General features: G+C 43.3%; 1 protein-coding gene and 1 pseudogene across 1 annotated transcript; both read right to left on the reverse strand.

The window, feature by feature from the left end:
- Nucleotides 1-1,348: 1,348 nt before the first annotated feature.
- LOC129518009 (N-chimaerin-like) lies at nt 1,349-2,721 on the reverse strand (annotated as a pseudogene).
- Nucleotides 2,722-13,064: 10,343 nt separating this feature from the next.
- On the reverse strand, nt 13,065-13,504 carry LOC129518827 (ubiquitin-conjugating enzyme E2 variant 1-like). The gene is made up of 2 exons (XM_055339087.1): nt 13,335-13,504; nt 13,065-13,212 (listed from the first exon to the last, which is right to left on the reverse strand). Exons 1-2 carry the CDS (start codon nt 13,502-13,504, stop codon nt 13,065-13,067), a joined length of 318 nt encoding a protein of 105 aa, XP_055195062.1.
- Between the last annotated feature and the right edge of the window lie 3,377 nt (nt 13,505-16,881).

The following is a 16,881-nucleotide window of genomic DNA, read 5'->3' on the forward strand; positions in this document are numbered from 1 at the left end:
AGCTCCCCTCAGGGAGCCCGATGTGGGGCTTGATCCCAGATCGCAGGATCATGCTCTGAGCTGAAGGTAGACGCTCAATCACTGAGCCACCCAGGCATCCCCCAAATTTCTTTCTTGTTCTAGGTGTACTGCATTGTTAATACAATAAACTGAACTCACAGCGAATAGCACTATAGCTCATGCATGAATGAAGCTTATCTCATACATGCATTTTCTCTTTATGGTATATCACAGTCTTCTTGCTGTATCAGCTACTGACACCCTGTTCACTCCCTTACATTCATTGAGGTATATGACATCCCAATTAATTTCTACTTCTCCACCCCCAAGTTTTCCCATTATCTTAAGTGATTCCAAGTCTCAATTTTTACGCATCTAACAGCCTGGCCTCTTATTCCCTGATCCTCTTATCTCCAATGACCCCTCTTCCATAGTCATACCTTGAACTTTGTGATCACCTAGAATTTTCTTTACCCTTGAGACAATGAACTTTAGTCTACTACTCTCTAGCTCATTCCCTCTCTTATTCCCACTGTCCCAACGCTTCAACCTTATTAAGACCTCCTTGATTCCTCTACTTTTCTCCTAGCACAGCTTCCCATTTCCTTGTTTATTTAGCTTATGTCTTACAGTCAATTGCTTCAACCTCTCTGACCAATATTCTCATAAAATCTTGCCCACAAGACCTCAGCTCTGAATTTACCCAAGAACTATCTTCTCTATCTTTTTTTTTAAGGTTTTATTTATTTACTCATGAGAGACAGAGAGAAAGAGAGGCAGAGACACAGGCAGAGGCAGAAGCAGGCTCCATGCAGGAGGCCCGATGCGGGACTCGATCCCTGGACTCCAGGATCACGGCCTGAGCCAAAGGCAGACACTCAACTCCTGAGCCACCCAGGCATCCCCTGGCTTCTTCTCTATCTTATGTTTTGGCTTCTAAGCACTGATAAAGTATTATAGGTATGACAATTAGTGTCATCCATTTTTGTGGTTTTCTTTTTTTTTTTTCTTTTTTTGAAGTCACGACAGATTTACTCTGTGAAACATGCTGAACTACCACCACAGACTACCCGGGAAAAAGAGGCGGTGCAGGCTTGTTGTCTCCTTTGTGTGGGGTTCCCTTGCCAAAGAGGAGGCTAATCATCCAATAGCTTGAGTTCCTCTTACCATGATAAACACCCAGGGTTACTAGAACTGGAGAGTGTGTGTTCATTGTTTTACAAGGACAGCTGAGCGGTGCTACTAAGACAATAGAAAGTTCTTCATTTTAATCTGGCTATCTGCCCACACTTCTAACCAAGAAAGAATTCAGCTATAAGAGCCAATTAAATTACTATAAAACATTCATTCATTCATCTGTAAAACAGATGATAAGCAGCTCCACCACCTGTCTCTGGTATCGTATATCGTTCACTGCGGCCATTGCGTCCAGCTCTGGAGATTTCATAAGGCTCGGGCAGAACATGATGCCAAGGTTCTCTGCATTCATAAGATTCTCCTTTTCATGGAGGGTCACTCTCTTCAGGTGTGCCATGAGGTACCGCAGCATTTGGCAGTGAGCCGGCGGGGGTGAGGGGCAGCAGCTTCAGTGCCTCCTGAAGGGTTTCCAACTGCTCGTCAGGATCCAGAATTTTGGCGGACTCTATAAACTTGGGGTAGGCGTCATACATGATGAGTGGAATTGGTACAGTTTCAGCGCGCCGGTGATAATGTTACTATCTTCATATATGTTCAGGGAAATATCTGCTTTCTCGCCATCTCTGTGAAAAGCCATCTTGACATCTTCAATTAAGTCACTAAATCCTGATACTCGATACAGTCCTTCAGAATTAAGACTTCTAGGTTCAATTTCCCTGATGCACATGTCCACCACCACTGGTCACTTAGTGATATGGGCTTTCACGAGTGTTGTAAGGTCACAACTGTATACCTTCTTGACATGTTTCAAGTCTGGCTTACAGTCATTTGAGACCATCTTGGAACACTGCTTATGAACATTCAAACCACAATCTGCACATTTCACTCCCTGAGCAATGAGACCCCACATGAAGTTAGCACAGTATTCACACCAGTGTTGCCCTCGGATTGTATGTGAACCTTTTCATATTTTGGAATTTGCTCGTTTTCTTTCAGAGTTGCTCTTCTAACAAGTGATGTCAACCTTTTCTCTGACACCCCATCCTGGCCTGTAGAATATCTCTCATCATGTGTCTCTTTCAGGACTGGCATATGTTTTTGGTATGCTGGCTCTCTGTTTAAGGTTGTGTATCCTATGTGCTCATAAATTGGGTTTATTGTCATCTTGGCAATGTATTCTGCTGCCTTGGTTTCAATATAGAGGTAATCAATCCATCAGTCACCAGATGATGGATGGACTCAAAGCGCTTCTCCCCAACGAAGTGCTTTCCATCGTAGTATAGCCTGAAGTTTCTGGTTTGACTTCCAAATCTTAAAGCCAAAGTGTAGGTTCCCAGCTGACGCTGGCTCTCATGAATAAGGTAACTCCCCTCAGCCACACTCAAGAGCTGGTCTGCTTCTTCTCGGGAGATCATGCCGTGAAATTCTCTTCCATAGTACTTTGGTCTGTTTTCCACCTCATTAGTACAAGTGATTCTTCGAGGATGAGGGGCTTCCTGTTGCAACTGATACAAGTAAGATTTCCAAACAGGAGGTCTATATTCATCTGTATCGAACAGGGTCAGGGCCATTGTCCGGCGCTCGCCGGCGGCTTGCAGCCGCCTCCGCCGGCGCATGCGCTCCTCCCTGGCCGCCCGGAGATCAGCGCAGCGGCCGGGAGCGCTCGCACCTCGGAGGGCGCGGGGAACCGGAGGGGCCTGGTGGGGCACGGGCGCGCGGGGAGGCTGCAGGCCGGGGCCCGCTGCAAGAAAAAGTTGTTTATGCGTTATTGTCGGGCGCACCCGCACCGGGGCAGATCCGCTACCCCGAGGCGAGCCGGCACTTGTCGCTGCCATCTGTGCGCCACGCGGAGTGCGCGCGGGCGGCAGTACCTGCGAGGCGTGGGGCTTGGCCGCGGTGGCAGCGGCAGCGGCGGCGGCGGCGGGGAGGAGAGGAGCAGCCTCGCGGGGCCCCCGGCCGGGTGCGCTCACTCGGCATCCCACGGCCTCGCCGGCGCCGTCTTGCGACAGCGTCTCCCCTCCACTCCCCCCACCGGATCTCTGTGGTTTTCAACCCAATAATACTGCCTGGAAATCCTTTCTCACAAAGCATTAGGCAGTTCCTGCCCTCATTTCTCACAGCAGCTCTTCAAATTGTCACTATCCTTTAGCCCAATACTTATCCCTGCTCTCAATATTCTCAGTAGACAGAATCGGCTCTAAGTTAACAGAGGAAATATAAAACTAAGGGTATGAATTCAAGTCACCTCCTGGTCTAGGTTAAGTGAATAAACCAAAGTGCCTCAGTCAACCAATTCTTGAAAGATCCACTGCTGTCCAATGAACTATCACATATTCTCTCAGATTCAGTACGTAGGAAATGGTCTTGGTCTCGCATTTTTAAAGACCAAGAGGGTGACAGACACCTATTTTAGAGGCTAAAGTGTCCCACTACCCTTGTGTCCAAGATCAGCACTTCCACTGGGGTTTTATCATTCATTCATTCATTCATTCATTCATTCATGAGAGATACCCAGAGAGAGGCAGAGACATAGGTAGAAGAAGAAGTAGGCTCCCTGCAGGGACCCCAATGCGGGACTCGATCCCAGGACCCTGGGATCACCACCTGAGCCAAAGGCAGGCGCTCAACTGCTGAGCCACCCGGGTATCCCCCCCCGGGGGTGGATCCACTGGAGTTTTACATCGCATACCTTCCCTTCTCAGAAACCTCATACATCAGCCACCTCCTCTCTCTTCTTCATCAGAGAACTTCTTTCTCTTAGCTCTTTGTCTCTACCGTCTTTAAAAAATGCTACCTCTTATCTTGATGAAGTCCCAATAGTTCATTTTTGCTTTTGTTTCTTTTGTTTTCGTGGATGTATCTTGCAAGAAGTTACTGTGGCCAAGTTCAAAAAGGGTGTTGCCTGTGTTCTCCTCTAGGATTTTGATGGAGTCTTGTCTCACATTTAAATCTTTCATCCATTTTGAGTTTATCTTTGTGTATGGTGCAAGAGAGTGGTCTAGTTTCATTCTTCTGCATGTGGATGACCAATTTTCCCAGCACCATTTATTGAAGAGACTGTCTTTCTTCCAGTGGATCGTCTTTCCTCCTTTGTCGAATATTAGTTGACCATAAAGTTCAGGGTCCATTTCTGGATTCTCTATTCTGTTCCATTGGTCTATGTGTCTGTTTTTGTGCCAGTACCACACTGTCTTGATGACCACAGCTTTGTAGTACAACCTGAAATCTGGCATTGTGATGCCCCCAGCTATGGTTTTCTTTTTTAAAATTCCCCTGGCTATTCGGGGTCTTTTCTGATTCCACACAAATCTTAAAATGATTTGTTCTAAGTCTCTGAAAAAAGTCCATGGTATTTTGATAGGGATTGCATTGAACGTGTAAATTGCCCTGGGTAGCATTGACATTTTCACAATATTAATTCTGCCAATCCATGAGCATGGAATATTTTTCCATCTCTTTGTGTCTTCCTCAATTTCTTTCAGAAGTGTTCTATAGTTTTTAGGGTAGAGATCCTTTACCTCTTTGGTTAGGTTTATTCCTAGGTATCTTATGCTTTTGGGTGCAATTGTAAATGGGATTGACTCCTTAATTTCTCTTTCTTCAGTCTCATTGTTAGTGTATAGGAATGCCATTGATTTCTGGGCATTGATTTTGTATCCTGCCACGCTACCAAATTGCTGTATGAGTTCTAGCAATCTTGGGGTGGAGGCTTTTGGGTTTTCTATGTAGAGTATCATGTCATCGGCGAAGAGGGAGAGTTTGACTTCTTCTTTGCCAATTTGAATGCCTTTAATGTCTTTTTGTTGTCTGATTGCTGAGGCTAGGACTTCCAATACCATGTTGAATAGCAGTGGTGAGAGTGGACATCCCTGTCTGGTTCCTGATCTTAGGGGAAAGGCTCCCAGTGCTTCCCCATTGAGAATGATATTTGCTGTGGGCTTTTCGTAGATGGCTTTTAAGATATCGAGGAAAGTTCCCTCTATCCCTACACTCTGAAGAGTTTTGATCAGGAATGGATGCTGTATTTTGTCAAATGCTTTCTCTGCATCTAATGAGAGGATCATATGGTTCTTGGTTTTTCTCTTGCTGATATGATGAATCACATTGATTGTTTTACGAGTGTTGAACCAGCCTTGCATCCCGGGGATAAATCCTACTTGGTCATGGTGAATAATTTTCTTAATGTGTTGTTGGATCCTATTGGCTAGTATCTTGTTGAGAATTTTTGCATCCATGTTCATCAGGGATATTGGTCTGTAATTCTCCTTTTTGGTGGGGTCTTTGTCTGGTTTTGGAATTAAGGTGATGCTGGCCTCATAGAATGAGTTTGGAAGTACTCCATCTCTTTCTATCTTTCCAAACAGCTTTAGTAGAATAGGTATGATTTCTTCTTTAAGAAGCTTTTGCACAGCAAAGGATACAGTCAACAAAACTCAAAGACAACCTACAGAATGGGAGAAGATATTTGCAAATAACATATCAGATAAAGGGCTAGTTTCCAAAATCTATAAAGAACTTATTAAACTCAGCACCAAAGAAACAAACAATCCAATCATGAAATGGGCAAAAGACATGAAGAGAAATCTCACAGAGGAAGACATAGACATGGCCAACATGCACATGAGAAAATGCTCTGCATCACTTGCCATCAGGGAAATACAAATCAAAACCACAATGAGATACCACCTCACACCAGTGAGAATGGGGAAAATTAATAAGGCAGGAAACAACAAATGTTGGAGAGGATGCGGAGAAAAGGGAACCCTCTTACACTGTTGGTGGGAATGTGAACTGGTGCAGCCACTCTGGAAAACTGTGTGGAGGTTCCTCAAAGAATTAAAAATAGACCTGCCCTACGACCCAGCAATTGCACTGTTAGGGATTTACCCCGAAGATTCAGATGCAATGAAACGCCGGGGCACCTGCACCCCGATGTTTCTAGCAGCCATGTCCACAATAGCCAAACTGTGGAAGGAGCCTCGGTGCCCATCGAAAGATGAATGGATAAAGAAGATGTGGTTTATGTATACAATGGAATATTACTCAGCCATTAGAAACAACAAATACCCACCATTTGCTTCAACGTGGATGGAACTGGAGGGTATTATGCTGAGTGAAGTAAGTCAATCGGAGAAGGACAAACAGTGTATGTTCTCACTCATTTGGGGAATATGAATAATAGTGAAGGGGAATATAAGGGAAGGGAGAAGAAATGTGTGGGAGATATCAGAAAGGGACACAGAACATAAAGACTTCTAACTCTGGGAAATGAACTAGGGGTGGTGGAAGGGGAGGAGGGCGGGGGGTGGGGGTGAATGGGTGACGGGCACGGAGGGGGACACTTGACGGGATGAGCACTGGGTGTTATTCTGTATGTTGGTAAATTGAACACCAATAAAAATTAATTTATAAAAAAAAATGCTACCTCAAACTTATGAGACCTTCCAGCTGCCATTTGATCCTTCCCTTTCCAAGCTTCTTGGAGGTATGACATGCATTTATAGTCTCCATTACTTCAATGCCAATGTTCCAGATATACATTGCTGCCTGTGTAATAGACCAACCCAAAACTTGGGGCCGAAAACAGTAATCATTTTATTACACGCACTGTATGGGTGAGAAATCTGAGCAAGCCCCCTGGACAACTCTTCTGCCCCATGTGAAATCTACTGGAGTTATTCAGTGGTATTTAGCTGGTGGTTAGGTTGATCTGGAAGGTCTGAGATGGTTTTCTTCATGCCTGGTGCCTTAGTGGTAATATGTGGGATGCTGGGCACAGCTAGGTTCTCTTCTCTCTCTCTCTCTCTCTCTCTCTCTCTCTCTCTCTCTCTCCATATCAATTCATGATCTCTCCATGGGATCTCTCCAGCAGGGAGACCAGACTTCCTACATGATTGCTCAGGGCTCTAAAAGAACAAGGCAAACATTGCAAGGCTTCTTTACAACCTACCCTTGAAAGTCAAGCAGCATCATTTCCCTGCATTCTATCAGTTAAACTTATTTACAGGACCCACCTAATTCAAGAATAGGGGATGACATAGGGGAATGTTTATTGCGATGAATGGTTAATAGGAGCCACATGTTAAAGTCTACCACAGCCATGCACGCCTCAATCCACTGCAATCTGGCAACACTCCTTGCCACACCACTATTATCACAATCACTGAGGTAAAGATCTCTTAGTTGTTAAATCCAATGCACACTTTTCAGTACTTGCTTTACTTGCTTTTTCTGCTGAATTGGGCCCTATTGTCCACTAACTCTTTCATGAAACTCTCCTCCTCTGGCTTCTATATACTACTTTTTTAGTGTACCTTTAATTTTTTGTTTAAAGATTTTATTTATTTATTCATGAGAATACACAGAGAGGAGAGAGAGAGAGAGAGGCAGAGACACAGGCAGAGGGAGAAGCAGGCTCCATGCAGGGAGCCTGACGTGGGACTGGATCCCAGGGCTCCAGGATCATGCCCTGGGCTGTAGGCGGCACTAAACCGCTGAGCCACCTGGGGCTGCCCTACCTTTAATTTTTTTTAACTTTTTGTCAGTCTCCTAAATTGACTCATTTCTTATGCTCTCCCCTTGACTACTGAGCTTTGTTATCAATTCTCTTCTCACTCTGCACATGCTATCTGGGTACATCATCTACACCTATGACCTTATATATTACTTATCTACTGAGAATTCCTCAATTACAGGAATTCCTCAACATCCCAGGTCTCTTTCCAGTCCCCCAGACTCATATGTACTCTGATATGGGTGGTACTTCAAACATAGCCAAAGCTGAATTCATCTTCTCCCTTAAACTTGCTCTGTTTCTTATAACCTCTATCCTATATTGACCATCCTTCCAGATGGCCAAGGCAGAAACTTGGAAGTCATCTTAAACTTACTCTCTCTCCAATCCTCATTCATATATCTTGTTACCAATCCCTGACCATTGAACATGCTATGAAGCTCCTCAATTTATCCACTCTTCCCCATTCCAGATATTACATCTGGTAGAGGACTGAGTAGGGATCTTGGCCTGTTACAAGGATCTATAAATTGTATAGAAGTTATAGTTCACTGCAAAAAACTCAATGTCTTTAAAAGTTTTAAAAAATATTTTATTTTTAAGGAATCTCCACACTCAACATGGGGCTTGAACTCACAACCCTGCAATCAAGAGTTGCAGGCTCTACTGACAGCCAGTCTGGCTCCCCTCAAATAATGTCATTTAAAAGCAGAGATGACCAAGAGATATCAGGATAGGGGACACTTAAAAAGCGAAGCTCCTCATGCAAAGAGGCATTCAGATTGGTGGTAGCAGGATTCTGCCTGTCCACAATGAAGTTATTTCAGCTCATGGGAAAGCCTACCAAGAGGCTTATTAAGCTCCCCCTGAACCTGTCATCCTGAAACTTCATCATATTTAGCTTACCTGGTCATAAAAACTACTTTTATCAAGCCACATCCAGATCCTGGGTACAATTTCTTACTACCTCACTAGAACATTCTTGCTATATTGGCCACAGGTTATATAAAAGTGACCAGTTTCTGACTTCCACTAAATGACCAAGTAGCTTCTATCAAACCCACCTCCCCTCAAATGTATCAATATACTCTGGATAAGATAGTAAAAAACAACTACCTGAAAGTACTGGCAAACAACCCAAAGCAGGCAGAAACTAGAAGAGAATCTATACTTAAAAGATAGGATTAGAACTAGGTGGTATTCCCATTCTTTAAAGCTTTTAGCCATAGGGCAGGCTCCAATAAGTGGGTAAAACTGAATCTTTATCAGAAGGCAAAATTCAGAATTTCAGCAGCTGAAATATATGGGGAAAAATCCTGGAATGGAGAGATCCTGACAGGTGGAGCCCTCAATTCTTTGTATAAACTCTGTCTAAATCTCTGGCTGGCCTGTAAACCATGCACACATGGGGCAGTCTCCAAACATCCTCTAAACCTAAAAGAACTGAGTGGAAATTTTAGCTGCTGCTTACTACCAGGGAGACTGACTATGGAATTTGAGTTCAGTCAAGTTAACTGCCTGCGAAAACAGACAAAAATCAGTACTCTTCAGAGGGACATAATAGGATCCAGATTCTCTACAACATGTCTTCTACAATGTCTAGGAGACAAATCAAAATGACTGGATATGTCAGAAACAGAAAATGTGACCCAATAGTGAAGGAAAAAGGCAATCAATGAAGACTGCTGCAAAACAAATCTAGATACTGAAATTAGCAGGACTTTTAAAAAATATTTATTTATTTGAGAGAGAGAGAGAGAGAGAGAGAGAGAGAGAGAGAGAGAGAGAGGTGGGAGGAGTCAGAGGGAAAAGGAGAGAGAGAGAATCCCAAGCAGATGCCCTGTTGAGTGGTAAGCCTGCTACAGGGTTCAACACAGGGATTGATGGGGGCTTGAAGGGGGGAGGGGCTTGACAGGGGGGCTCAGTAGGGTGGGGCTTGATCTCATTATCCCTGAGACCATTACCCAAGCAGAAAACAAATCAGATGCCCAACCAACTGAGCCATGCAGGCACCCCTGGAATTAGCAGGACTTTTTAAGCAGCCATTATAACTATGGCCAAAGACATAGTAGAAAATATGCTCATAATGAATAGTGATCAGTTGGATCCTATCCATGTAAAGATAACCAGCCTGCAGATATAGGCAACTGGTTCAAGGTGTAAAAGAAACATGACAAGCCTGGCCAAGAGCTAAAGTAACCACTGACATCATCTTAATTCAGATACTTCTTGTTTTTCATCTACACTATTAAAACTGTCTCATAAATCATCTCCCTGCTTCTGGTTGCTATTTAGTATGACCCCCTTAACACACACACACATACACACACACACACCCTAAACACATCTACAATGATTCCAGAAATAACTTTTAAAACACAGCTTAATCAGGATTTTAATTGAAAGGGACAGAAACACAACTTTAATTTGATCAAAAGAGAAATTTATTGGAATTCTCATATAATCCGAGGAAAGACATGGATGTAGGTGGGCCTCAAGGACAACTAAGATCAAACACTTGAATACTGTTAGGAATCTACCACTCATCCTACATGTTGATTCAGTCTCTCAGCTAAGCTTCCTCTCTGTGGCTGTTAAAGGGCCTAGGAGCAGTTCCTGGCTCCTAACACATCTCCTAGCTATACCACAAAAGTGGGACACAATATTTTTCCCCATTCAAGTTATCAAAATATTGAAGAGAAGAATTCTCATTGTTCTGATCTAGATCACATGCCCATGTATCAACCAATCACATCAACTACTATGATTGGAAGCTCCCACTAGAACTGCATGGCTGGACAGGAAAGAAGTAGCACCCACCCCTACCAAAACAAAGGGTTTTGTTTCCAGGATAAGGGAAAGACACTGGGAAAACAATAAAGATCTACCAGATCTCCTGTGTTCCCTATCTCAATTGGTGGTAACCCCACCTTCCATGCAATCATTTATGGCAGAGTCCTGGAATTTCTCTTACAGCAGAGAATACTAGTTGTCCCCAGTATCTATTCTCCCCCTTTCCTCCACTGGGCATTCTGCTGCTTGGAACATGAATGTGATGGCTGGAACTCTATCTTGTACCATGAGGGAAAGTGTCACACTGTGGAGATGAAAGGACATTAAGTTCTTCAGGGTTTAACATGAAGGATAAATGAATTTCTATCCTCTTTAATCCAGTTATTTTGGATGTCTGATAACTCACAGCTGAGACTGATCCTAACTGACAACCCCCTCACTCTCCAGAGTGATCAAGGCAAAATAATATAAATTAAGAGTGGCATGCAATGAACCAGGTTAGAGTATGTTAGCGCCAACCACTGAGAGTTGAATCTATGCTCTGTAGTTTCCTAGCTCTGTGATCCTCAGCAAATTGCCTTTTTTCTCTGTACCTCAGCTCCTCATCTATAAAATGAGGTTAATAACATTATCTATATCATTGGTTGGTTGTGAGAATTATGGAAGATAATTCACATGAGCACTGAGAATAATGCCTGGCATATAAGTGCTCAATGAGTATTAACTATCATTTTCAATGCCTGCCAGTTTTACCTGCTAAAGTTCTTTTTTTTTTAATATTAACGCACACTTTCTTTTTTATTATATTAAAATCAGGCAATGGTCTGACAACAAAAAGGCTGCTTATGGAATACTGTTATGTTCATCTTTACTTACAGGATGTTAAATCCTTAGAACTAAGGTATCCCCAGGAAAAGATTAATGGAAACATCGGTTGCTTTTCAGACTTGATAGTTGCTGCTTCAAAAGGTGGTTTTACACAAACACTAAATTAAAAAGAAAATCTTTAGAACACAATGAATCACTTTTATTTCTGTATGCATCCACATCTCAGCATTTAGTGGTCCTGAACAGAAAAGTGGAAAAATGCAGCAATTTGCCAGGAAGTCAAGCCCGCCAATTTCGGGGATCTGCTGTGCACACTGAGTTCTTTCTCTATCCCTGCTGAGGACCATGAGACGCAGCAGCACCAAAACCAAAGTATGCACCAAATCCAAGGTTCTTTTTGTTCCAGTTGTCAGATTCCAAACTAGACCCAAATGGATTGTAAGATGACCACATGAGAACCCTGTTTAGGGATGTCTGGGTGGCTCAGTGGTTGAGTGTCTGCCTTTGGCCCAGGGCATGATCCTGGAGTCCCGGGATCGAGTCCCACATCAGGCTTCCTGCATGGGGTCTGTTCTCCCTCTGCCTGTGTCTCTGCCTCTCTCTGTCTGTGTCTCTCATGAATAAATAAATAAATAAAATCTTTAAAGAAAAAAAAGAGAACCCTGTTTAAAACTTCTTCAATTGTTAAAAGCAAAAGCAATTACAGGAAAAGAAAACAATTCATTCAGAGGGATTGTGTGTGCTTACAAGTGTCTTCTGTGGCCTTTCTCCAAGTTTTACCATCAAGCACTTTGAGAGCTGGCAGGTCTGAGTACCCCTGGTGACTGTTCTTTTCACTTTATCAAAACCTGAGCTAAAAAACAGCATCAGCTGATGATGACAGCAGAGGGTGGCAGGACTGAGGACCCAATATTCATTCCCAGGCTGGTGGAGAGTGAGTAAATGTGGTTCCAAACTAAACAAGGGAAGTCAGAGACTCTTTCCAACCTTACCTGATGGCTTCTGGCCAAAGCAAGAAGTATTGGGTGGTGATGGTGCAAAAAGGGACTTGAGGGGGAAGGAAAAAGCAGCACCCCTCAATTAAGGTCGGGGAGAAGATATGGGGAAAGCCCTGAATTCCTCACCAAAGGCCAATTTCAGAGGGGAGCAGAGGGGTTACAATCTATGCTTTGGCCGAGGGTGGTCATGGGAAGTGGAGAAAGGATGATGGCTTGGAGGGGGGAGGGCATCATTTAAGACTTAAAAAAAGAAACCAGGGGTGCAGCTGCACCCCTGCACACCCAGCAGTAGTCCCACAGGCTGCGACCTGAAACCTTCACGCCTATTCTAGCAAGCCACCCCAAGCTGGAGGGCTGTTGCAGGGATGGAGGGGTGTGTGGAGGGAGGAAGGGAGGGAGCCAGCAGGAGGAGAAGGGGAGAAGGCAGAGATCCCAGGCCATGTAATCAGCAGCAAGGTGATTGTGTGATGTGTCTTTTCACAGTTGAATTAGATGTGCCCCACCGGTTATGATGGGAATCAATTTAAATATACTTTCTTGATCCCAGAAGTTCAACTATGTGGACAGTGGTTACACTTGACAGGATGATTTGTTATAGCACAACTTACATATTTCAAATGGACAAAAAATTAGTATTGTTTACAGTATCTTAAGATAAATTGCCTTTGAATGGGAACTTCCTTTCTAGTACTTTTGAGGTCTACAAGACGTATCTAGAAAATGTACTACGGTGCAAAATGACTGCTTAAATCGAATGGGTGAGGAGGGGGAGGTCCTGTGGTTTCTCTTTTTGATTAATTGCTGTAACACTGTCCTTCGGATGGCTGAGGGAGTTTCATGTTTTCTTTAGACATCATTAGGCGCCGGAGCTCTTGCAGGACAACTTTGATGCTATATGAATTCTGCCATTTTGCTAGCACGGATATGGCTTTTGGGTCCACCACTCTATTAGAACTATTAACACCATATTAATTTTTGTCACAAATCTTACAAAGGGGGGTGCTTCTGGATATTTAGGTCCACATTCTATTTTAAGGCTGTATATTTGGTTTTCATAAATTGTTCTTGGAGGCCCAATTATTATCCCTGTCCATCTTGTAAGTGTCATATCTTCATCATCTTCTAGACCCCAGCTAACTGTGCCATCTCCTACTCCTTTCTGGCCTTCTTCCAGTTGTTCTAACAGTCGAAAATTGCGAGGAACTTGTACTCCCGAGCCCGTGGTGGCTGCCATCTTGTGTCACTGTCTCTCCAAACTACTAAAGTTCTTAATTTTTTTTAAATTTTTATTTATTTATGATAGTCACAGAGAGAGAGAGAGAGGCAGAGACACAGGCAGAGGGAGAAGCAGACTCCATGCACCGGGAGCCCGATGTGGGATTCGATCCCGGGTCTCCAGGATCGCGCCCTGGGCCAAAGGCAGGCGCCAAACTGCTGCGCCACCCAGGGATCCCCAAACTACTAAAGTTCTTAAAAGACAGTCCCTACCTTCACTGCCCAAGAGCCACTTTATTCTGCTTGAATGAGCCCTGCTTCCAGTCCCATTCCTCCACAGCATCCTCTACGATGTCTCAGCCTGGCCTATCTAGAACACGATCTGTCTAGGTCACTCCTGTTTTTTGCTTGCTTTGTTTTAAAGATTTTATTTATTTGTTTTAGAGAGAGAGCACATGAGGTGGAGGTGTAGAGAGGGAAGGTGAGGGAGAGAATCTCAAGCGGGCTCTAAGCTGAGTGCAAAGCCCCATATGGATCGTGACCTGAGCTGAAACCAAGAGTTGGATGCTTAACCGACTGAACCACCCAGCTGCCCTGGGTCACTCCTATTTTAAACTCCTTGGTAACTCCCCATTATCTACAGAATGAAGCATTAACTCCTTAGCCTGGTGACTGAGGCGTGTGTGTGTGTGTGTGTGTGTGTGTGTGTGTATGTTGCCCTTTTGGATGAGGCCTTTCTGGGCTTATTTCCTGTCACTCCTCCACCACCAACCACACCCTAACTGCACTGAACTATTCTCAACCACTATATCCTTACCTGCCTCAAAAGTGTCAACCACCCCCACTCCCTCCCTCTTGAATTCTTTCCTCCCTCTGCTTCTTTTTTTTAAAAGACTTTATTTTATTCATGAGAGACGCAGAGAGAGACGCAGAAACATAGGCAAAGGGAGAAGCAGGCTCCCTGCAGGGAGCCCAATGCAGGACTTGATCCCAGGACCCTGGGATCATGCCCTGAGCCAAAGGCAGACATTCAACCACTGACCCACCCAGGTGCCCCAACCTCCTTTGGCTTCTGTGGCAACATATTCTCCTGGTTTTCTTCCAGTATCCCTGGCTATTGCTTTTCCATCTTTCTCATGGGTTTCTCATCCTACAACTCTTTGGTAAGTTTTAGGGTTCCCTCCTTAGTCCACTCCCGATTTCACTGCAGGTCTTCTCCCTGAGTGATAGCATCCACTGTCAGGCTCTCAAGCTCCACTTATATACAGTGACTCCCAGATCTTCACTCCTTACCTCTTGCTTGAGCTCTGGTCTCACACAACTTGAGTTACCTATCTACCATGAAAATCTTATCATGCTACTGCCCTACTTGAAACTCTTCACTGGTTCCCACTGCCCAAAATTATTTCTCCCCCCACAGTTGTTAAATACCTACTATGTACCAGGGACTATGCTAGATATTAGGAATACAATGCTAACCATAAAATGGCCCTTATATTTTAAGGAATTTGCCATCTACCTGGGAAGACAGATATATAACTACATACTAGTAGCATAATGTGTGAAGTCCTGTGACACATTCACAGAGCATTACAGAAACACAAGTTTGAGTTCCCTGAGAGTAAAGACTTGTGCCTTCCTTTTTTTTTTTTAAATCTTTTTTTTTATTTTTTATTTTTTTATGATAGTCACACAGAGAGAAAGAGGCAGAGACACAGGCAGAGGGAGAAGCAGGCTCCATGCACCGGGAGCCCGACGTGGGACTCGATCCGGGGTCTCCAGAATCGTGCCCTGGGCCAAAGGCAGGCGCCAAACCGCTGCGCCACCCAGGGATCCCGACTTGTGCCTTCCTAAGCTTTGTATCCTCAACACCTAGTACTAAGTCTGATTCAGTAGAGAATTGTTTTTGAACTGGAACAGATATCTCTGATCCTCAGGTTCTCTCCATGTAAAATGGAGTTCACATATCAAATGAATGCAATCTATGGGTCTTGTTTGGACCCTAATTTGAATGAAGTAAATGCAATTTTTAACAATGAGACTAAAACCAGGTAAATTTAAACACTGGCTAGATATTTAACGATGTTAAGGTATTATTGCTTGTTATTTTAGTGTTGTAATAGTACTATGTTGTGTTAAAAAATCTTAATCTTTTATAGGTATGTAAGAAATATTTAAAAATTAAAGACTACAATGATATATGAAATTTATCTGAAAATAATCCAGTGGTGTTGAGTGGGGGTATAACTGAAGTACAATTGGCCACACCTATGTTAATACTTGTTTAAGCAGAGTGATGGATAAAGTAAATGACAAAATTAATTTCTCAGGGGTTCATGGCAATTCAATGAAGTGATTATATACAATTGCTGATATAGTGCTTGCTGTCTCAAAAATGATAGTTTTGCTTCTCCCCTCAGCCATTTAACTCCATCTATGGGGGTGTAGCAAAAGAAACAGCAAGTCAGTAGTATGGGAATTAGAAACCCAACATCCAAAGAATTGAAAACATACTCAGCATAATTTCTCTCCTCTTCTCAGTAAAGACAAAATGGCTAAGGGTGTCAAAGGTCTCCCAAGAAGCCTTGGGCAGGAATGGCAGTGCTCCAAGACCAGCAGAACACTGGAAAAGAAATCATAGCTTGAACTTCTGTAGAGGACAAAAAAACTGCTGCAGACATGAACATGAACTCTTGGCTGGAAAGGGTTGGTCTTGTCCTCTGCTGCTTGAATCCCTTGACAATACTGCCATCCAGTGGATCTCTAGCACTACTTTGCCTTTCACAGATGCAGTCAGCTCTTAGTTCTGCAGGGCAAAAATTCTGGAAGGGAACAGTCCCTCTCAATGAAATGTTACTTGAACTGCTCAAAGTTGAGCATATCATATCATATCCTTCATATCAACAATGAGCAAAGCTAGTTGAACATATAAACAGAGAATTAAACATGTAAACAGGGAGTTAAAATAGCTATATTTCCACCCATGATAAAAAAATAGCTATTTAACATTTGTTGCACACTTAATATATGCCAGGAACTTATCTAAGTTTTTTATGTATTATGCTTTAACTCACTTAACTCTTAACAACAAATCCATGAAGTATATAATATTATTATCCTCATGCTACAGATGAAGCAACAGAGCCACAGACAAGTTAGGTAAGTTGGCCAAGGTCACAGAGCTAGAAAATGTTAGCTAGAGCTCAGATTCAAGCTTGACCTGGGTTCAGAGTCCATGCTTTAGTTTAAGAAAATACTATTAAGCCCATGCCACTTCCCAATGCCTGTTTGATGACTGAATAAATAAAAACCTTGGACCTCTGAAACCCAAGGAAAGAAAAGCTCAGATAGTAGAATCTCCTAGTAGGTTAAACTAATCAAGACCTCATCACTTTG

This window comes from Nyctereutes procyonoides, unplaced genomic scaffold (assembly GCF_905146905.1).
Source record: "Nyctereutes procyonoides isolate TBG_1078 unplaced genomic scaffold, NYPRO_anot_genome, whole genome shotgun sequence".
Taxonomy (NCBI): domain Eukaryota; kingdom Metazoa; phylum Chordata; class Mammalia; order Carnivora; family Canidae; genus Nyctereutes; species Nyctereutes procyonoides.

Excerpts from the sequence above, each read along its gene's own strand:
- LOC129518827 (XM_055339087.1), bottom strand. The coding sequence starts at position 13,504 with ATGGCAGCCACCACGGGCTCGGGAGTACAAGTTCCTCGCAATTTTCGA. Across the intron at positions 13,213-13,334 it reads ATAATAATTGGGCCTCCAAG|GGTGGACCCAAAAGCCATAT; the intron begins AACAATTTATGA and ends TTCTAATAGAGT.